This window comes from Suricata suricatta, chromosome 12 (assembly GCF_006229205.1).
Source record: "Suricata suricatta isolate VVHF042 chromosome 12, meerkat_22Aug2017_6uvM2_HiC, whole genome shotgun sequence".
Lineage (NCBI taxonomy): Eukaryota > Metazoa > Chordata > Mammalia > Carnivora > Herpestidae > Suricata > Suricata suricatta.
In genome coordinates this window covers 62,427,996-62,450,373 of record NC_043711.1, presented here as the reverse complement: position 1 = coordinate 62,450,373, position 22,378 = coordinate 62,427,996, and the positions used below count along the sequence as shown (strand labels likewise).

The 22,378-nt window shown below is 38.8% G+C and overlaps 1 protein-coding gene across 6 annotated transcripts in view; it reads right to left on the bottom strand.

The window, feature by feature from the left end:
- RALGAPA2 (Ral GTPase activating protein catalytic alpha subunit 2) overlaps positions 1-22,378 on the bottom strand; it is a 316,716-nt gene that overhangs the window by 130,922 nt on the left and 163,416 nt on the right. For all 6 annotated transcript variants that reach the window (XR_003900702.1, XM_029916028.1, XM_029916025.1 and 3 more), the window contains 4 exons: positions 13,684-13,812; positions 8,638-8,766; positions 7,742-7,800; positions 431-539 (listed from right to left, as the gene is read on the bottom strand). Coding sequence is in view for 5 of the 6 variants with exons in the window: in XM_029916028.1 (XP_029771888.1) it covers positions 431-539; positions 7,742-7,800; positions 8,638-8,766; positions 13,684-13,812 (426 nt within the window). In the remaining variant the exon portion in view is untranslated. The remainder of the gene's footprint in view (positions 1-430; positions 540-7,741; positions 7,801-8,637; positions 8,767-13,683; positions 13,813-22,378) is intronic.

Genomic DNA, 22,378 nt, shown 5'->3' with positions numbered 1-22,378 from the left:
CTCCTCTTTTCATTACCAAAGCAAAGGAAGAAAGATATCCTAAAAGTACGAAGGCCCAGCCAGGTGGGGAGCACTCAGGTCTCTCCCGGTCCCAGTCCCACTGCAGATGCCAGGGCATGCAACTGCACTTTCTTGTCACTATTACCAACAGTTGTGCTGCTTGCAGCAGGAAGTGCCCCACGCACAGGGGAACCCTACTTGGGCACAGGGCTCTGTCCAGGAAAGCTCAGCCACCAGTGGGGAAGCAGCGGTCAGTGGCCTCATTTGTAAGCCTCACAGGACATTCAATGCAGCTCTCAGAAAAAGTATCTTTGATTTAAAAGCCCTCTCTGATATAGGGGAAAATAGCGATGAGGCTAATTCAAACTAGAACTGGCTGAATATGTGGGATACAGATTACTGTCAAATACACATCATGACTTGGTAATACCTTCAAAGTGACGCCTATCACATTGATGGCCTCTTTCAGCTGGGGATGGCTCGTACACTGGGCAAGCTCTTCACATATCCAGACCCCCAGGGAGCAAATGGCGATGCATCTTTTGAAAAAGAATGAAAAAAAGAAAAACTCTCAAAAAATTTCTCATATTTTCTTGGTATTTTCAAGTGACAGAGTATTTTAATTTTTTTCTTTACAGAGTCGCAAAAATTACACATACACTAACATAGTGTCTTCCTGAGAAAAAAGATGAGGTACCCTCAATAGTTCAGTTTTCAGGACAAAGAGAAATATTGATATTGGTTAGTAATTATTTAGTGAAGTAAATGGTATGTTTCCTGTCATAGCCCATATGTCAGTTATTTTTGCTGACATTTTTGTTTTTAATTTTAGAGAGAGAGAGCACACACCCATGAGTGGAGGAGAGGGGCAGAGGAAGAGAGTTGTTTTTTTTAAATATAATTTATTGTCAAGTTGGCTAACATACAGTGTGTACAGTGTGCTCTTGGTTTGGGGGTAGATTCTGTGGTTCACTGCTTACATACAACACCCAGTGCTCATCCCAACAATGCCCATCACCCATTTTCCCCTCTCCCCCATCCCTTCATCCACCCTCAGTTTGTTCTCTGTATTTAAGAGTCTCTTACGGTTTGCCTCCCTCCCTCTCTGTAACTATTTTTTAGCTTTCCCTTCCCCCATGATCTTTTGTTAAGTTTCTCAAGATCCACATATGAGTGAAAACATATGATATCTGTCTTTCTCTGACTGACTTATTTAACTCATCATAATACTTTCCAGTTCCATCCACGTTGCTGCAAATGGCAGGATTTCATTCTTTCTCAATGCCAAGTAGTATTTCATTATATGTATAAACCACATCTTCTTTATTCATACATCAGTTGATGGACATTTAGGCTCTTTCCATAATTTGGCTATCGTTGAAAGCACTGCTATAAATATTGGGGAACATGTGCCCCTATGAATCAGCACTCCTGTATCCTTTGGATAAATTCCTACCAATGTTATTGCTCATAGGGGAGTTCTATTGTTAATTTCTCGAGGAACCTCCACGCTGTTTTCCAGAGCAGCTGTACCAGTTTGCATTCCCAACAACAGTACAAGAGGGTACCCTTTTCTCTACATCCTCACCAGCATCTGTTGTTTCCTGAGTTGTTAATTTTATTTTTGCTGACATTTTTAATTACACTTCAAGATAGTTTTGAGGAATAATCAAAAACATGAATCTCAGAAAATCATTGGAAATTGAGTTTGTAATTGTTTTCCCTACAATAAAATACACAACATCTACTACAAACAGAAGATAAACCCTATATTTCATTGTAAAGAATATTTGAACACAACTTCCAGAATTTGCTGCACTGTTATTTCTTTTAAACAATATGTGAAGACAAAGCCTTCTTCAAATTACACAGTCCTTTAAAAAAATAACTTTTCTCAATTATAAATCATTTTTAAATGGTAATTCTCTTTGGCACTGATATATTCCACTATCTTTTGCAATGATAAAAAAGTCATATTCCTGTTAATTTTTTCTGAATGCCCACATTTAAAATTAAAATACTTGCTCCCAAACCTGCTCATTTTCAGAACAAAAGGGGGGTTCAAGCCACTACTTGGAACCAGACATTAGCTGTAGGATGTATATAGTTATTCTTTGTAATAAGAGGTCATATCCAGTACCGATTAAAGTAAATGTACTGCTCAGCTCTCCATAGTAAAAATTCTTTGTATTCAGCATAATTCAGCTATTAAAATAAATATATTTTGAGGTTTTAAAACCACCATATTCCACTGGATTCTCACCTCTTCAAATTAGGATAGACTAAGGGCTTCAGAGCACATTTATTAAAAGTCCTTTGTAGGCTATGTCAACTTCTACCTATATACACTCAGTATAAATGAGCAGACCAGTTTACAAGGTGTACCTGGGCCTCTTCGGTTCTCTGACAATAGCATCACACATGAGTTCCACAAGCTTTGAATCCTCGACTTCCCTCGTATAGAACTGTCTCCTCTGGGGACACCTGGGTGGCTCATTTGGTTGAGCGTCCGGCTTCGGCTCAAGTCACGATCTGGCGGTTTGTGGGTTCGAGCCCCATGTCAGGCTCTGTGCTGACGGCTAGCTCAGAGACTAGAGCTTGTCTTCAGATTCTGTGTCTCCCTATCTCTCTGACCCTCCCCTGCTTCCAGTGTCTCTCTCTGTCTCAAAAATAAATAAAACATTAAAAAAAAAGAACAGTCTCCTCTGGCTTCATTCCTATACTTCTTCTCAGTCTAGAAACTGCACTTCATATTCTTAGTTTGCACTTTGCCATGCATTCTATATGCTTTCATAGCTTCTTTATCTTCCCCTACCTTATTAAATACTTCTTTCAAATAGTTTCTTTATCTTCCCCCAGCTTAACTCAGACTCTGATTGTTCAACCCACTAAAATCTCTCTAACTTGGAATTATACCCCCAATCATATTTTTACCACTTAAAGAGCCTCTCTTCCTTTGCATGCTTGAATGTGTGTGTGTGTGTGTGTGTGTGTAAATGCACTTTCTTTTTTTTTTTACAACCCATTAACCTTTCTGTTAAATATAATTCATTCAGAGCAAAGATCTCTCGTTTCTCAGGAACACCTGCATTAGTCTGTAACTATTAGCCCTGCGCGGCAGAGAACTTTTGTGACCCATAAAGTGGTTTCCGTATGTGGACCACTCTCACCTGCCTTGGGTTTTAAAGCCACACTCGCCTATAGCAGCTCTTCAATGTTTCTTTCTTTCTTTCCAATTTATCATTTAGTATCCCCATCTAGCATCTTCTTATTCTAATACTCTGTTACTCCTTGTGTGTTTGAGTTCTTGTCAGTTAAGTTCTCTGTATCCCAAATGTGTCTTTTGTGATCCCAAATGAATTCGATCTCCCAAAACTACTTTTTAGCTAATGGCAATACCACCTTCATTTTCCTTTGTATGTCAGTGTGCTTTCTGGAACTGTCTGCCACTATGCCATCTCACACCACCCAGTTTATGTAATAGAAACTCTTTTTTCGTAACTTTTCTACATTATTACTGGTCACAATTATATCTTCTCTCTTAACTCCCCTCCATTTATTTGGAATCTTGATCATATTTCTGCTTATCTGTGCTTGCATGACCTCAATTTAATTGTCTAACTCCTTTCATACTCAGCTAATAAAGACTGAACATATCATACACATTCTATTCCATTTTTAACTCCACAGAAATTTGGCTTTCTACAGTAAGGAAAAAGTGGGAGGGAAGGTATTGCCAAAACATGTTAAAGGTTCGAATGTGGTAGGTATGTGAAAAGGAGAAATCAAGGATTTTCCCCAAGTTTCTGGATTGAAAATCTGAGATGATGGTGCCCATTACCAGGGGGATCTGGGGGATGGTCAGGAGGCTCAATGATTCAGTTGTGGTTATGTTAACTTTGTATGTGTTAAGACATCCAAGCTGAGATATCAGGCAGTTTAATATATAAGCCTGAATATATAAGGAGTTCACAGCAGAAGCCAGGTAAGTAAATTCAGTATCATCAGCAAGTAGGTAGTATTTAAAGTGTAATTAGAATGAATAAGAGCACCTAGGCACACCATGGAGGGAGGAGAGGACCACCGCTAAACCTCGAGTCCCTAACTTGCAGAAGTTAGGTGCAGGAGGGAGACAGACAGAACAGGAGATGCTGTGGTGATGTGGGAATAAAATCAGATTATATTCTAAGGAACTGGCATTGTTCAGGAAGAGGGTAAAGACAGCCTAATTTCAGAATTAGTAAGACAAGTATGCATATTATAATTTCTTTTTTTAAATATTAATTTATTTTGAGAGAAAGAGAGCATGTGTGTGCATGAGCAGGGGAGGGGCAGGGGAGGGGCAGTGGAGAGAGAGAGAGAGAGAGTGAGCGAGCACAGAGCCTGATGTGGGGCTTGATCCCATGATTCTGGGATCATGTCCTGAACAGAAATCAAGAGCTGGATGCTAAACTGACTGAGCCACCCAGGCACCCCATTAAAATTTCTAAGGTAACTTCATAAAAACTGAAAGACAGTCTATGACTCCTAAAAAATTAGAGGAAATAAATAGAATGTGGAAAAACATCATCTGGAAGGAAAGAAGTTAGGAAGTTAGGAAGTAAAAAAAAAAGTAAGGAAAGTAGAGGGGAAGAAATGAAGGCAAGAAAAGGGAAAAAATGAGAGAATATTGAGGACAAATAACAAGATATAAAGATGAAAGAAATACATCCAAATATGTAATTGCAGTAAATGTAAATGAACTAAAGATTCAGTTATAAGAAAAAGCAGACAGGATAAATGTATAAAATAAACTACGTACAATCTTTGCAAAGACATTTAAAGAAATGAATATAGAAAAGTCAAATTTAAAAGGATAGAAAATATCAGGGTGCCTCAGTGGGTTAAGCATCTGACTCTTGGTTTTGGTTCAGGTTGTGATCTCACAGTTTGTGAGTTAAAGCCCCATGTAGGGCTCTGCGCTGACAGCGTGGAGCCTGTTTGGAATTCTGTCTCCCTCTCTCTCTCTGCCCCTCCCCTGCTCGCTAGTGCTCTCTCTCTCTCTCTCTCTCTTTCTCCTAAAAAAATAATAAGCATTAAAAAAAAATAAAAGGGTAGAAAACATCATTAAAAAATATCTGAATCAATATCAGACAAGAGGTCTTTAAGGTAGGGGTGCCTGGGTGGCTCAGTTGGTTGAGCATCCAACTTTGGCTCAGGTCATGATCTCGCGCTTCACAAGTTCAAGCCCTGTGTTGGGCTCTGTGCTGGCTGATGGCTCAGAGCCTGGAGCCTGCTTTGGAATCTGTGCTTCCTTCTCTCTCTGCCCCTCATCTGCTCATACTCTGTCTTTATCTCAAAAATAAATAAAAGAAATGGGATTCTATGTAGAGATTTGATAATTCTATACTTCTATGCAGCTCCTAACATAGCTTCAAAATATCTAAAACAAAAATTGACAGATATATAATAAAAAATAGATAAACGTATCACAACTGTGGGATATTTTAATCCATATTTCTCAGTTAATGATCAAGATGATGAAAAAATTAGAAAGGAGTTAAAATATTTTAAAGACATGATTAAAAAATTAATCGAATGCATTCATCTAGAGCACTACACCCAAGAACTGAAGAAATGGTATACACATTCTTTTCAACCATATATAGGACATTCATAAAAAAATGACTACATATTTAGCTACAGAGCAAATCTCAACAATTTGAAAGACTATCACTTGGCAGACAACATATTTAATCTACAATGTCTTTAAGACATCAGGAGCAAAAAAATAAATAAAAATATGTGTTTAGAAATGAAGAAATATATTTTTAAATAAATCACGACTCAATGAAGGAATTATAATGGAAACTGGAGAAAATTTGTAGTGGAAAAATATTACATACCAAAATGTAGAGAACTCAGATAAAGTAGCACTTAGAAATAAACATATGGACTAAAATGTTGATATTTGTAAGGGGAAAGGCTGAATTAGTATACTGAGTTAATATACTGGTATATATCAGAATTAATATACTGATAAGAAAAAAATGAGTGACAGAATGTAAAGAAAGCAGAAGAACATAAAAAAGAGCAGAAAGAAAATAAAAACAAATACAGAATAAAGAGGCTGAACAAAGACAAAAGTATATTCTTTGCAAAGACTAATAAAGCTGACAGGTCTCTGGCAAGATGTGTGAGAAAACTCACAGAACACAGAATAGGGTCAGAGATTATGAAGTGCACATAGCGACAGGAAGGAAAGAGATGAAAAGATAGCAAAAGGATAATAGAGTCATCATCATGAATGTCAGGGTATTTCAAAACTCAGAAGGAATGCACAAATTTCTAGACAACTTTAGTTTATCTCAGCTGTCAAATAAAATAAAAGCTTAAAAGTCCTAAATCATCATGGAAGAAAATAAGTCAGTGGTTAACCTTCTGATAAATAACCAGACATAGATAGTTTTACCATCAAGGTCTAAATACACAAGAGCACAAACACTAATTTTACAAAAACTCTTGCTGACTTAAGAGACTGAAAAAATAACTTCACTCGTTTTGAAAGAGTACATATAATCCTGCAATCAAGCCTGGTAAGTACAGGATGGGTAAAGAAAGTTACAGGCCATAAATATAAATGCACCTTTCCTGAACAAAATGTCAGTCAGATCCAGTACTGTATAAACCAAGTTGAGTTTATCCCCAAATTCAAGGTTACTCTAATATGAACAAATTGATAATGAATTTATAGCTTCTGGTCATGGAATATTAGAAAATGTGGACTAAACTATCCAGTGAAGCCACTGAATAAGTTAATAAAATAAAAAGCACCCCCTGCCTGCAACCCCAAAAGTTCTCTTAAATTCATCAAATTGCTAACGAGGCAGTGATGGTTGATGGGCTGCTAGAGGTAGAGCAGGGCAGGAGCTGACTCTTGGAGGCAGCAAGAGGTTGAGCTGGGCTTCTGGTGACTTATGAGGTTGGAGGCAGGGGATAAGAAACTTGTGTTCCCCTCCACTGGTGCTCCCAGCTTTGGGTTTTCCCTTGGGAGGATAGGTTGCAGGTTTTCATTATTTCATTATGTAGGAGGCCTAGAAAACCTATCTTGGTAACACACAGCTAGCAAACCTCAGAGGCTTGGCAGAGGCAACCAAAATGTTTCCAGACATTGCTAAATGTCTCCTGGGATACAAAACCACTTCTGGTTGAAAATCACCACCCTATACATACACCAATTGTAGAAGTTTTTAGTTTATCCTTCCATTTTCTTGTTCATTAAAAATAACAAGGAGTGCACATATATATGTGTAATGTTTTTTCTTTCACAAGATTTAATAAAACCTTCTGTACCTTACAGTTTTCACTAATAATGGCACACTTTAAAAAAATTAAGTAAAGCGCTTTCTCAACATAACTCTTACTATAGTTAAAAAAATTTTTTTTAAGTGAGAGAGAGAGAAAGAGCAAGAGTGAGCGAGCAGGGAGAGTTGTAGAGAAAGAAGGAGAGAATCCTAAGCAGGCTCTGTACTCAGAGCAGAGCCTGACATGGGGCTTGATCCCACAAGTGTGTGATCATGACCTGAGCTGAAATCAAGAGCCAGATGCTTAACTGACTGAACCACCCAGGCACCCCATTACTACACTTTTTAGTGTGTGTATGAGTAATGTGGACAAGTGTTTTTTTTTTTAACATTAACTATTCACACATAAATTTGTATCTTAAAATCCTAAAATAGTTTACCTTTTAGTCAACATTTACCTTGCACATTCATTTGGTTCCTCTGTGGCATTCTTCAGTAAAATATTTATGAGGTAATGCTAAAAACACAAAATTAAGTAAAATAAAAACTTTGTTTAGTAGTTGGTTTCCCACATGTTCTGTGTTCCAGGCTGTCAGGAACTCCTGAAGGACCAGAGATGACATGGGGCAAGGAGATACAGGGCTCAGGGGAGCAGCCTGATGGTGGTCTCGGCCAGGGCTTCCCTGGGCAATTAAGCCAGCCTAGAAAAGAGGGCTCCTGGGCACACAATAAAGACCTAGCAAAGCAACTGAAACTTCAGATAGGAAAAGCTTGATTTTCTTTTACTTTAATTAGATTATACATTGTACACTAAACTATATATTATAATTATGTACCATAAGTAGACTGATTTATTCTGAGATGTGAAAAGCATATTTGTTTGCCTCAAAGTCAGCTGAGGGGGAACAAATGCTTATTTTTATTCTCTAAGGAATGAATAACCTGACATTTCAAATTATTAGTAGTATTTAATCAGGCTAACAATGGAACTGAATATTTAGTTTATTTCAGTTATTTCTTATAAACTCATTTGATGAGCTAATGCAGCACAATTGAACCTAAAATTATCACAGAGGATGATTCATTACATAATTATGATCCATAGGCATGATAAACAGATCTAATAAAAAACACCCAAGGAACCTATCAGTTATAACTGCAATATGCTCTGAATCAAATATATTTAATCCCCCAAAATCAGCCTTCTGAAAAAAAACAACAACAGCTGAAACATTTAAACAGTAAAGCAGAACTTTCAGGGATAAGGAGGTCAATGTACAATAACTGAAGAGACAGCCCTAGAGCTAGAATGAGAAGATGCTAAACCAGAGATTCACTCAAATGCGGTAGGTACCTTGACGTCTTCAGATCCTGTGATGACTTCACTGACTTCCGGCACAGACTGCAGCAAAGGGATCTCCCGGTAGGTATTTGGAAAGCAGACAAGAGAACCAAGAATGGTGAGAGCTTCTGAATGAGGTGCCTGTGCACAAAAAAGTGAAAGTGCCCATTTTTCTTTTGCTCAGCCAGAAACTTTACATAAGCATCAGACTTTACTTTTTCATGATTTCAAGAGGGAACTTTTATAATTATTTTATCCTAGATTATCAAACTATGCTGGGTTAATTTCCTCCAGGTGAATAGTTAATAAGCAAGAGACGTTTGTCTAAATGAAAAAGCAAATTTCCAAGGAATGGAAAATAACATCATACTTGAATAGAAAAAAGCATTGTGAAAACTGGTCTGCAGATGAATTCAGAGTCAGAAAAGCAAATGACTCAATTATGACTTTTACCTTTTATTTCTATTTGGTTTTAGTCTTAATGTTCTTGAGAAGGCAAGGCAAGTGATATCAACTTATTATTATTTTTGCTATGAAGACAGTTAACAAAAATTCCTAAGGAAGAGGAGTTGGAGCTGAACTTCAGAAGGCAGAGAAAGAACAGACACCATCTACCAGATTTTCTGTCTCACCAAGAACTACTTTGCAAAATAACCTATAGTGATTGACATCTAGTGAGATACAAAATCACTAGTTTGTCCATTATTGAAACTAGGAATATATCAAAGGAGGCATTTCACAAGATTTGAATCCAGCCAACACTTACTAGCAGCTATGATTAGCCAAGAATAGGGCAGGCACCAAGATTACAGAGGTATGTCATTTGCCCACCTTCCCACCTGTCCATCCATCCTTTTTTTTTTTTTAAGTTTATTTATTTTTGAGAGGGGGAGTAAGTGAGGGAGGGGCAGAGAGAGAGAGGACAGAGAATCCCAAGCAGGCTCCCTGCTATCTAGGCAGAGCACAAACTGAGAGACCATGAACTGAGCTGAAGTCAAGAGACAGATGCTTAACCAACTGAGCCACCTAGCCATCCATCTTTCTATCTACCATTATCTACTAATTATAAGAATGGTGGTAAACACTCTCATTCGGTGCTAGGCACTGTTCTAAATGCTTTACAAGCATTTCCTCCTAGAATAACCTCAGCAACCCAATGACCTAGGTACTATTATCATTTCCACTTTACAAGTAAGAAAACTGAAGCTTGGAGAAATTCAGTGGCTTTTCCAGTGACAGACTCTGATTTGCACTGAGGCCATCTAACTTCAGGGTCCACACTGGACCAAATTGTTAAGCACTCAGGGTAGGAAATGAAAGGGAGTCTCTCTCCCCCAGAGAGATTGCAGTGTGGCATGCAGGGTGTGAGAGGAGAGGCAAATAGCAGTTATATGCAATTCAGGGAAGCTGATATCACAGGAACCCAGAACATTCATCTTTTACCTCACTTGGTTCTCATCAGCACATAGGTAAACAATAGACAATATAAAACACATAGAGAGATACTCTGTGGGAATCAAAATGAAGCAATGGTTTGTTCTGCTCGGGATGGTTAGGGACACTAAGACGAACTGCTGCTAAAAGTCACATAGAGCTGCAGAAGCCAGCCAGTCTGGTGGACTAGGGAGTGAGGTCAGGGGCGAGAGGCACAGTATTGGCAGTGGGAATGGAAAAGGCAGAGGACCCGGGCACCCATCGACCTGAACAAGGCCCTAGGTGCACAGAGCTGGGAGGCCATGGAGGCCCTGGAGTTCCCCAGGGGCGGAGTCTGAGAAAGACACCAGCCTCCCAGGAAGAGACCCCCAGGGCCATGTGGCACAGTTCTCATCTCACTGTGCTTGGGCAGTGGTGCCCTCAGAATAGAGGAGGAGTGTGGGGTAATGGATGCTCTCAGGCAGAGCAGAGGGTCAGGCGGTCACTGAAACCCAGCACAGGCCAGAGTGAAGGCAGCTATGCGTGCAGTCATGTCATCAGGGATGAAGTCACTGTATCTTTAATGGTTTATTTCATTTTTTAAATACAAATACAAAGCGTCCATGTAGGTGCTTGCTCCCTCATGCCTGGGAACACCTGCAGCATTTGGCCCTGCAAACCTTTCTTGGCTCCTAAGGTGGTCTGACAGTCTCAGTGCTGGAACTCCTCATTTCCTCAGGATCTAACTCTGGGATGCTAAGCGCAGTTCTGTGCACTCTCTCTCAGATCTACATTCACTCCCAAAAGATATTCAGACCCATGATTTCAATGCCTCCTAAATGTTGGACTCCTCGATATTTGTCTCTAGACCAGACTTCCCTCTTGAAGTCCAGGTTTGTATGTCACCTTGCCTCAGGGGTCGAGAAGGATCTCACACTGACAGCTTCACCTGGACCGCAGTCCTGTCCTTCTGTGTAACACTACCCCACCAGCATTCCGTCCCCTCATCCAAGGCCTTTCCGTTCCTTCACTTTATGTTAAGAAGCAAACTCAAGACATTGTTCCATTCTACCTCTGAGGTCTCCAGCAACCCTGCTTTGGGTTTTTCTTTGCATACATCACTTCTGAGTTGTTAGATTGCCACTTAGTATTTGTAACCCCCACAAAGGTAGGGTTAGATGGTCTTCATCACATCTCTACCCGAGTGGGTGGTCAATAAGCAGCATCTTGAGGTAAGGGGTGACTGCTGTCGTCCCTGTTTATCCGATGAACACTAATGGTCTTTCGGGTCTCTGCTTCAGCTTTACTTCTCCCATGAAGACCTTTCTAATGTAGGTTCTGGATGTGATTTTACTGTAGCTGCTAGAAACTTACACCCAAATATTAACACTTGGTCTACCCATCTGGCTCCTTGAGGGTAGGGGCCCTGTCTTACTCAGGCCAGGTCCCAGCATGTAGCCTCACAGTAAATGTTTCTCAAACAGCCTTGCTTTGTTGACCTTCACTAACTGCTGTCCTTTACCCACCAGACGATTTTTTTTATAGACTATCCACCAGACAATCTTGTTTTAGACTTCATGGAGATTGATACTGTCCCTTGAGTGGCCTTAACTATTGTGTTGTACATGAGCCTGGCTTGTACTGTGGACTTTTAGATTGCATGCTAGGCTATATAACAATGAGATATAAAACATCAGACCTTAAGTAAAATAAGGAGTTGTTACATAGCTTTATTCGATGAATGTGGCAAATCAAAATAATTTTTTGGCCTAAGCACTGAGACTAGGGTGAGTCCCAATTTACACACAGGAGAATGAGGCCTGTGTGCCTAAGCATATTGTCTAAGGATAGAGAGCAGCACCAGGCAATGCTGGGATGGAACCCAGGTCCAACCCTATACAGTTCCAGTGTCGAGCATGGCAAGGGGATTATATGCAATCCTTTGTCTTATGTGCACACCACAATTCATGTGTTCCATTGGTGATGGACATTTGGATTTGTTCTAGGTTTTGGCTAGAACATGCAAAGAATGTTTGTTGGGCACGAGCTCCTACCCATCTTTTGGTGGCCTGTGCATGCATTTCTCTTTCCCTCAGCAGGGCATAGCAGGGGTACTTCAAACTTGTATTTAACTTGTCTTGCCAAAAACTTTGATTGAGTAGGTGTACCCCATAGCCAGTTCCCCTACAACTTTAAACCTCAGGTTTAAACTAAGAGAGAAATTCAAGGTAATTTAGAGTTACTATTTCTTCATGAAACTCTTGCACTCACATGATCATATTTTCTTTCTCTTTTTTATAAAGATATTTTGGAAAGCTACTTTAATATCTTATCTAGCCAAGAGATAAGTTTTCACAGAGGAAGACTGCCATGCATAGCATCATCTCTAGAAAGGGTGCCAGCATTTTTGCTGGAAACTCTAGGATCAAGTAAGGAAAATATCAATAAAGAAGTATGGTTTTGTTTTTGTATCCTGTGAACTTACTCAATGTTGATCTGAATGGTAAAAAATAAATTTGAAGGTTGTTTGAGAATGATTATCCTAAAATTTTTCAAACTTAAGGAAGTATAAAAATTTGTCCTTTTCCTTAAAAAAAAAACAGTTGAATAAATTCAATATCTTTCTTCTTCCTTTTTTTTCTAACTTTCTTTTTTATCCTTCCTTTTCACCTCTGTCTCTTTTCCCTTCCCTTTACTTTTTAATTTATCCTTATAAGTATATGAAAAAGTTAGCACATGAAAATATCAGCATGAAATACCATCTATACAAGGTATTAAAACAACTTAATTTAAAATCCAGGTTGGAGTTTGAATTTACCCTGCAGAGGAGAAATGAGTAGAGTGAAAAAGTAGCAATATAATAAAATTTAGGTGGCTGGAGACTCATATTCATTTCAATACAAGTCTCTGGAAAACAGCAAAGCTAAATTTATCCACACCATGTGGAAAGGAAACAATGAGTCTGAACAGGTAACAGTTGTACAGAGCACAAAAGTGAGAGGCCCTTTATATGTAAATGTAAGAGTGTTCTCTCAAAAGGCATTAACACATTACCCTAATAGTCGAGGTAAATGTGGAGATTGCAGATATTTTTTTTTGTAGCCATGAACGTTCACTTAGTCCACTTGATTCTCATTTTTTAGTGTAAGAATTTTGCCAGAGTTGTATTGCACATTAGTAATATGTATTCACAGACTCTATTCACTCTATTATCTGCTTAAAATTTAGGTGTTCTAACAGTAAAAAATATTTTAATAGGCTTATAATAACCAATAACTTAAAAAATTATTGATAATGTATACTTAAAATTCTCTCTTTACTACAGACATCTCTGTGCCACCACCATTTACTGCAAAATGCTAATAGACTCTACGAGATAAGTCCTGCTTCTGACTGTGTAAATGTGCTGAAATATTAGTGAGGATATGATTTTTCACACTCTGGCCTTTTGATGAAACGCCTTCCCAATACCAGTGTGTCATCTTATCCTACAATTTCACACATCAGCTGCCAGGGCATCTACCCCAGAGCCCAGTTTCACCTTGCACTAATGAGTCAACACCTGTTAAGAGTGGAGAAATCTGAACCTTGTTAGCGATTGTGAAGCCTCCTGGGAGTTTGGATGCTGAGCATTGTCATACTCACCGCCGGTGTGTCTGTACTGAGGACCCTGGCAGCGGCTGTGATGAAGTCCCCCACCAGCATGGAGAAGCCAGGCAAACCCAGGGAGAAGACACGGGGTGGACAGTGCCTTATAATGGTATTTAAGATATCCTAGAAGGGAAGATAAGAAAGCACAGCTGTAATTTTCAAGAACAAAATTCCAGAGTAGTCAGTTCATTTGTACATCTGGCCACTGTATGATAATCTAAGGGAACAGGCTCACAGAAATTTTTCTGTAAAAGGGGTGCTGGGAGATGACTTAGTCCAAGGGCTATTGTATCCATTTTACAGGTAAGAAAAGGGACACTAAGTTGTAAGATGATGTGCCTCCAAATCTAAATCATGGCAATGGGGCTAGACACTTCTTCTGTCTTCCACCCAGAAGTGAAATATTCAGACAAGCTCTAGGAGTGTTGACGTAAATATATAAATAAGACCTGCAAACATCTATCACTTTCAAAACCATCCAATTTTCAAAAGTTAAAGCATGCTGTTTCATGAAAAATATCTTTAAGTGGCGAAGACATGAACATTTTCACTCTTCTGTGTGTTGAACAATGGGAATGAATGGTCATGGTCATACTCTGAGCTCAGGCAGTCAGTGAGGCTCTGGGTACAAGTGTGACTGTGAGGAAAGTGCAAATGTAGCAGCTGCCATTTACATGTGGCATGGAGACCCCTGACTGCCAGAACACCTGGTGTCGCCGTGTTTGGAGTGGCCTGTCCACGGTGGGTGGCAGAGTGGCCCCTGCCTACCAGCCCTGTTCTGAGACAGCCACCACATTCCAGCCTGCGGCAGAGCAGGGCTCCACTACTACACAGTGTTCAGGCCGCCCAGGGCCAGGCCACAGCTCTGAAGCCACCTGTGCGAGCGTGTGTGTGTGCACAGGGAATTAGTTAGAAAAACAGAAACTTCTCTTACAAAGTTCTAGGCCATGCACATCAATCAAACATACTGAAGTACTAGAGTTATGTGTCTTGTAGTTATTCAACCTATAGTCTCAAAATACAAGAAAGAAGCAAAATTTTTTAAAAAATCTGATTTCTTTTCTCAGATTTCATTGTGGCTATTTAAAAAAATCTTTTTAAATAATCTTGGGGCACCTGGGTGGCTCAATTGGTTGAGTGTCCAACTCTTGATGTGAGTTGACTCAGGCCATGATCTCATGGTCCATGAGATCAAGCCTCACATTAAGCTGTGCACTGACAGTGTGGAACTTGCTTGGGATTCTCTCTTTTTCCCTCTCTCTCTCTCTGTCCCTCGCCCACTTACACACACTCCCTTTCTCTCTCTTTCAAAATACATAAATAAACTTTAAATAAATAAATAGATTAAATAATCCTGACTCAATATGATTAAATTAAAGTAGCAGCAACATGCTAAATCCTAACATGTTAAGTCCTTTGCAATAAATATAACCTCATTTCACAACTTGTAATCTTGAAAGAGAATTTATGTACGTTCACAATGTATTTTTTCCAAGTAAAAACTTACTTTTGTCCTTACACAGTGGATTCATTTAGTTTCTATGAATTGTGCTATTCCTATCTTAAAATGACTATCCTGTGTTTACTCCATTAGAGCTCGTACGTGGTAAATAGTTTACCAAGTACTAATTTAAAGTTTTAGCATTTCAGCAGAGGTTTTTCTATACCAAAAATACAGAGATAGATAAATAGACAGATAAAGGGAGGAAGGAAGGAAAGAAAAACCTGAACCACACTTCTCCTAAGTTAATGTTTAACCCTGCTTTAATCATGTCCTTTGATATACTTTAGGGTCCATATCAGCCAAGACAAACATTCTAAGAGGCTGAGCAGATGGATGCTGTAGTTTAGAAAGTGTGTAGTAAACTCATGCTCCAAGAGTGGAACAAAAGATCCACCTTTTTCATAATTAAGCTTCTGATTAATGCCCTGGGCTCCTCACCACACACCTGTAATTACTCACAGAGGTGCGCATTGTGCTGGGCCTTGTCTCGGAATATCAGGCATCAAGCTACCCGGCAGCAGATGGAAGCACATTTCTGTTGACATATGCCACACTGAAAGGATTCGTGTCAACCTGGCCAGCAAGGTAGCAGAATGCCGTGCATCTGAAGATTAATAATGCAAACAACCACCATGTTAACTTTGTTATGTTTGTGTTCATTCCATCTGTTGCGATGAGGAATTAAGCCTTGAACCCTGAAGATTTTAAAAATCTTTGGCACATACTTAAATAAGCCATTTTCACCGCTGGAATTTAGAATTTTAATTTAAAAAATGCTTTTCTGGGACAAGTTTATGGGAATTAGGAACTAAATCCTTTAAAAAGCTAAGGCCAGAATTTGTAAGTGAAATCATTTTGCTTCATAAGATTCATGTGTGTAAAGGTAAAATGCTATGTAAATGGGGCATTCACAAAAAATTACTAAGTTGCCACTGATGCTAAAGACAGCAGAAGTGAGCGGAGCCCAGATAAAGTCACATGGCTCCCCGCCCCTGGATCTGGGCCAGTCACTTCAACGGAACCTGTTTCTGTGGGCAAGAAGATTGGAAAGAGAGGGCAAAATAACAGATGGCTAGCCTACCCTACTCTGCCACCCACATAAGACAGAGCCCTGAGGAGAAGTGGGGCCTGGGTAGCTGTCGCCAGTTAAAGGCAGCACTGGGGTAGGGGTAATATGGGACTCAAAGAGGGAACTGTATGGCCAGTCAGCCAAATTATGGCCATATGCCTGCTATTTTGCTTGTCCACACCAAAATGCAACAACCCAAAGATTCTTTGTGTTAACATGTTAAAATTAGGAATGACTATATGGTGCTCAAAAGAGAACAGCTGCATATTCCCAATGGAGGGACATCCATCGAGGGCTCCACTCATATCTAGTACCTTCCACTCCTGCTTTAAACACATTAAGATCATAGCTTTTGCTGGCATCTCTAAAAAAATAAAAATCTTGAGACTCTGAAACTTTCTCACAGTCTCCAGGGCTTCATATATAGATAGGATGGTGCTTCTCAAATGGTCAAGTATTCATGTACAACCTCATACCTTCTGCCAAATCCACGTCCAAAGTGAACATTATTTGTCTTTCAAAGCAACTCCCCCCACCCCCCGTTTTTTTTAACTTAAATAAGTTTATTCTGGAAAACTAGTGTCCTATGTCACAAATAGAAAACAGCCCTTATGTCAATACAGTAACAGTAAACCAAGGACACTGAATTTTTGCTACCTGTCACCGTCTGATGGAGGCTCTCCTTGTGACAGTGGTTTGGTCCTCAGGGTGGTGAGGACCTCTGCACCTGCTCCAGCTGGCCTAGCCAAGACAGGATCAAGGACTGGAGGAGATGAGGAAAGGGGCCATCGTTCTTCCTCAGCGACGGGAGGCTGTTTGGTGAAACCTCCCCTGTGACCACCAGTGGGAGATGCCCCTGCACTCAAAACCTGATGTGACAAAAACTGCATGAGGACTGGGGCCTCAAGGCTTACGTTCACGGCCCACTGTATGCAGCTGCGGGCAGATCATGTCATGCCTAGAGCTTCAGGTTTCTCCTCCAGTGAATGGGATGATTCCCTCCTACAGAGTCATACCTAGTGATATAGATGTGAACACATGTCTTTCTAAACTGAACTGAAAAGTACCATACAGAAGTAAAGACAGTGACAAGCAAAAAAACTTTTTTTCAAAAAGGGAAGGGCTCTGAAGGATTTTAGATATCTAGATATCTAGAACTTACTTTGTAGAATTCTACGGACTAGTATTTTACTGATATTCAGAAAGAATACTGTAGAGGATTTTGAAGGTGGCATAACTAAGTCTCTTAGATGATGTTATCCCAGATACTAAAAACCTCTTGACATTGCTGCTCTCAAATAACATTCCTAGCAAAGCATTATAGCCATTCGCTGTAATGTATATAATTTCTAAGGCAAATAGTAAAATAAAAACAGGAAAATGATATTTTTAGACTTTCTAGCTTCCACCCTTCTAAAGAGTTCTAGAAACTTGTCTGAAACAAGTGAATCTGGTAGCAAAAATTAGTTTATTTTCCATACTCTAAACAGACCAAAAACAATAAGCCCAATGAAAAATGGACTCTAAAACAGGAATTAAGTTTAGTTTTGAGAACTGACCAGTGTAAAGCACAAAGCTCTTTCACATGTTTTTGTTCAAAGGAAATAAAATTCATTCTGCAAAATACTATACCATATAGCAAAAAGACCAGCAAACTACTATTTTTCTCCTGTTTTTGGTTAAAAGTACACATGCATGCTACACAGTGAATGTGAAACTGGACTGTAAGATGACAATTGTGAATTTGCAGCTTATCAAAAGATTCCGGCTTATGAGAAAGTAACTGGTGAGAACATCTGTCTCTTATCACTGATCTTACAAAAAATCAGGTAATTCAAATAGAGGCGTGTTGTTTCCTCTCCTCCAAAGCACCGTTCTATAAACACAAACCGCATTCAGCCTGGTAAATGAATCGCTTTAATTGAATGCTATGTACACAGTAACTGGAAAAACCATAAGTGATAAGAAAAACATATGGTGATGGCAACAGAAATTGGTTTATTCATTTTGCATAGTGTTGTTTCTTTAGTTCTCTTATAATTGACCTTTAGAACGATAAATGTGTAAAATAATTTTGTTTATTATGGCTCCAAACCTTCCAACAATTACACAAAATGAAAATTTAAAAGGAAGGATTCATTCTGGAAGCATTTCCATTGTTTACATAATTGCACAGCTATAATTTAGTGCTCGTGTTGTTACGGAAAATAAAAAAAGGGCCATTACAGGCTATTTCAATTCAAAATATTGCACAGTGGTGTCAAAAATGGGGGAAAATGTTCACTTTAAAGCAGTTTAAAATGGATTAACCCTGTAAACAAAAACATTTCAGTATAGTGTTCTATGAAACAGAAATGTTCAAGAAGTAGCCATCGTTCAAACAGAATTAGAAATGTTGCAACTGTACTCTCACACCAATTACATATATATTATTCACTTAATATTTGCTCACGGCCCGGCAGATGATGGTTGTAACACAATAGCCGGCCATCTGTCTCCCTGCCTTTCCTGAGCAGACTCGCCTGCTCCTCGGGGGCAGGCAGTCCGGTTAGTCCACCTACAGTCACTCAGACCTTCCAGGAGGCCAAACAGAACTGCTAAGAAAAAAATTCATGTTTACAGAATCATTGAACTCCTTCTTTAATTTTGTACTTTGAGAAAAATAAAATGCTACATAGTGAATAACTTGGCCATTTTTCAGGGAAGATACCTGCCTTTTATCTAGAAAATTCTAGAGGGAGCTCTTTTGTTTGGTAAAAGGGAGAATGTTCAGATCTGGTTATCTCATTAATCTGGTTAATGAAATGGTTCAACTCATTCCACACCTAAGTGGAATTACTAATTATCAAAATATTTGAATGCAAAAGGATACTTTTAACACTAACCCTGGATATAATTTAAACTTTAACAATGAAAAAGACAGCCACAATCCTGCAGTACCTCGAGGACATATTTGTAAGTATCAATTACCTCCCTATTAGGGAAGCTTAGAAATACGGAGTGACCAAAAAAAAAAAAAATTAGTTCCCAGAAGCACAGATCCTTCAGTCTCAAGGTCTGGGCCTCTTGCTTCTGCTAGTAGCTCTTTGCTCCTTCAGCTCTGTGCAGAAGACACCCTTTACATACCACAAGCTGCAACCTGGCCTCTTCATGCTCTACATTGGTTCAGATAGGATTTTTGTTGATAAAAATAAAGCCTTTATGATTATGGCCTTTAAATGAAGCACGACAGATCATGTGTTAAGCACTGTGCTTCCAGAGAAGTCACTGACACTACACAGCAGGACAAAGCTAAAAATCCCTTTCAAGATCTGAGTCAAGGAATACGTAGTATCCGTTTAAAAGGGCCACGTATGGTATGATCTGTTTGGAGAAGAAGCAGAGATGTGCGTAAGTGCTGGATGAATGTGACCTCTCTGGGTGTAAACACATTATGAAGACCAGGAGAAATGACAGGACAGAGTAATTGATTCTGTAGCCGCAGAAACAAAGTCACCTAGTACTTCTCACCATGAAATATACTATGGAAAAGACAGAGTTTCCCTGACAGCAGAGTGCAAAGGAAAAAGGGAGTGAGAAACGTGAAGTGGACTTCTGAGGGCCACACGAGCGGCTTTGACCACTTGCATAGAATTAGGATTTCAGGAGTGACGGAACATCAGGCAGATGGCAGAAAAACTTGCTGCAACCCTCAGCACTAAAGAGACAGCCTTGAATGTTTTTTTTTATGATTGTTTGCAATTAATCCTGCATCTGTGAGGAAAATTTTTGCTGGCCTTTAAAATCATCAGAACTGTCTGCTTCTGGAAAAAATGGGGAGTGGCTGGCTGATTGAGTTTAAGAAACACTATATGAATTTTATTTTATATTAAAGTTGATATGTCACTAGACTGTCTTAATTGCTTTTTTTTCACTTTGTTGTCTGTAAGAGCTTATTGAGAGTGCTGAATCCTAACCACTAGACCACCAGGGAGAGCTTCATTGAGATATAATTTACATGTACTAAAAATACCCTTTAAACTGTACAATTTAGTGTTTTTGGTATATTCACAAAATTGTGCACCATCACCACTATCTAATTTGAGAACATCTTCAAAACAAAACCATCCACCCATTAGCAGTTCTTCACCATTCCTGCCCACCATGCAACCATTAATCTGCTTTTCTGTCTCTATGGAAATGCCCGTCTTGGGTATTTCAGGATATGAAATCATACATCACATGGCTTTTTTTTTTTTTTAACCTGTCTTCTCTCACTTGGCAGGTGTGCTAGGTTCATACATGTTGCGGCATGTAGCAATACTTCATTCCTTTTTGTGGCTAAATAACATTCCACTGTGTTGATATATTACAATTGTTTATCCCATCATCAGTTAATGGACATTCAGGTTGTTTCCACCTTTTAGTGACTGTGAATAGTACTGCTGTGAAAATCTGTGACCTGGTTTTTGTTTGAACACCTACTGTGAATACTTTTGGGTATATACCTAGGAATAGAATTGCTGGTTCATAAGGCGATTGTTTGACTTTTGAGGAACTGACAAACTGTTTTCCATAACAGCTTCACCATTTCATACTTTTTGTTAGTTTATTTTTGAAAGAGACAGAGAGACAGAGAAAGAGTGCGAGTTGGGGACATGCAGAAAGAGAGGGAGACAGAAGATCCAAAGGAGGCTCTGAGATGATATCAGACAGCCTGATCCAGAGCTGGAACTCATGATCTATGAGATCATGATCTGAGCAGAAGTTGGACACTCAATTGACTAAGCTACCCAGGTGCTCCCCCATTTCACATTCTTTCCAATAATATATGAGGGTTCCAACTTCTCTACTTCCTCACCAACATGTTATTTTTTGTTTGTTTTTTTTATTATAACTACTCTAGAGACTATGAAGTGGTGTCCCAATGTAGCTTTGATTCTCATTTCCTTAGTGACATATCTTTTAGTCTTTTCACATCTTTTCACATGCTTTATTGGCCATTATGATATCTTTTTTGGAGAAATGTCTAAATCTTTCACCCACTTTTAAGTTAGGCTGTTTGTCTTTTAGCTATTAAGTTTTAAAACTTCTTTCTTTATGTATTCTGGGAACTAAATCCTTAATCAGATATATGATTTGCAGATATATTCTACCATTCTGTCGGTTGTCTTTCTTGCTTGATGGTATACTTTGTTGTACAAAAATGTTTAATTTTGATGAGGTTCAATTTTTGCATTTTTTCTTTTGTTGCTTGTGCTTTTGGTGTCATATCTAATCTTTCCTTCTAGGACTTTTATAGTTTTAGCTCCTATATTTAGGTCTTTGATCCATTTGGAACTGATGTCTGTGTATGGTGTGAGGCAGGACTCTAACTGCATCTTTTTGCATATGGATATTCAGGTGTCCCACACTGCTTGTTGAAGAGACTATTCTTTTCCCACTTAGCTGTCTTGGCACCATTGTCAGAAATTAGATGACCAGAGATATATAGGTTTATTTACAGACTCTTGATTCTATTCTATTGATCTATATATCCAACCTTTTACTGGCACCAACACCATTTTGATTACTGTAGCTTTGCAGTAAGTTCTGAATAGGGAACTCTGAGTCCACTGGCTTTGTTCTTTTTCAAGATTATCTTGGCTATCCAAGGTTCCTTGCAATTGCCTAAGAATTTCAGGATCAGCTTTTCCATTTCTGCAAAAAAGGCCATTGGAATTTTGATAAGGATCTCACTGAATTTGGAGATGAATTTGGGGTGTATTGTCATCTTAACAGTGTTAAGCATTCCAATTCAGGAATATGGGTCATTTTTCCACTTATTTTGGTCTTTAATTTATTATAGCAATGTTCTATAATAAATGTTCTAGAATATCTCTTTCATTTCCTAGGTTATATTTATTCCTAAATGTTTTGTTTATTTTGATGCTATTATTAATAAAACTGTCTTAATTTCATTTTCAAACTGTCCACTGTGGTAAACAGAAACACAGTTAATTTTGTATATAGATCATGTATCTTCTGTATAGATCATGTAATCTTGCTGAATTAATGTATTTGTTCTAATAAAGTATTTTTGTGAGCGTGGCAATTTCTTAGGGTTTTTATATACAATATTGTATTGTCTGTGAATA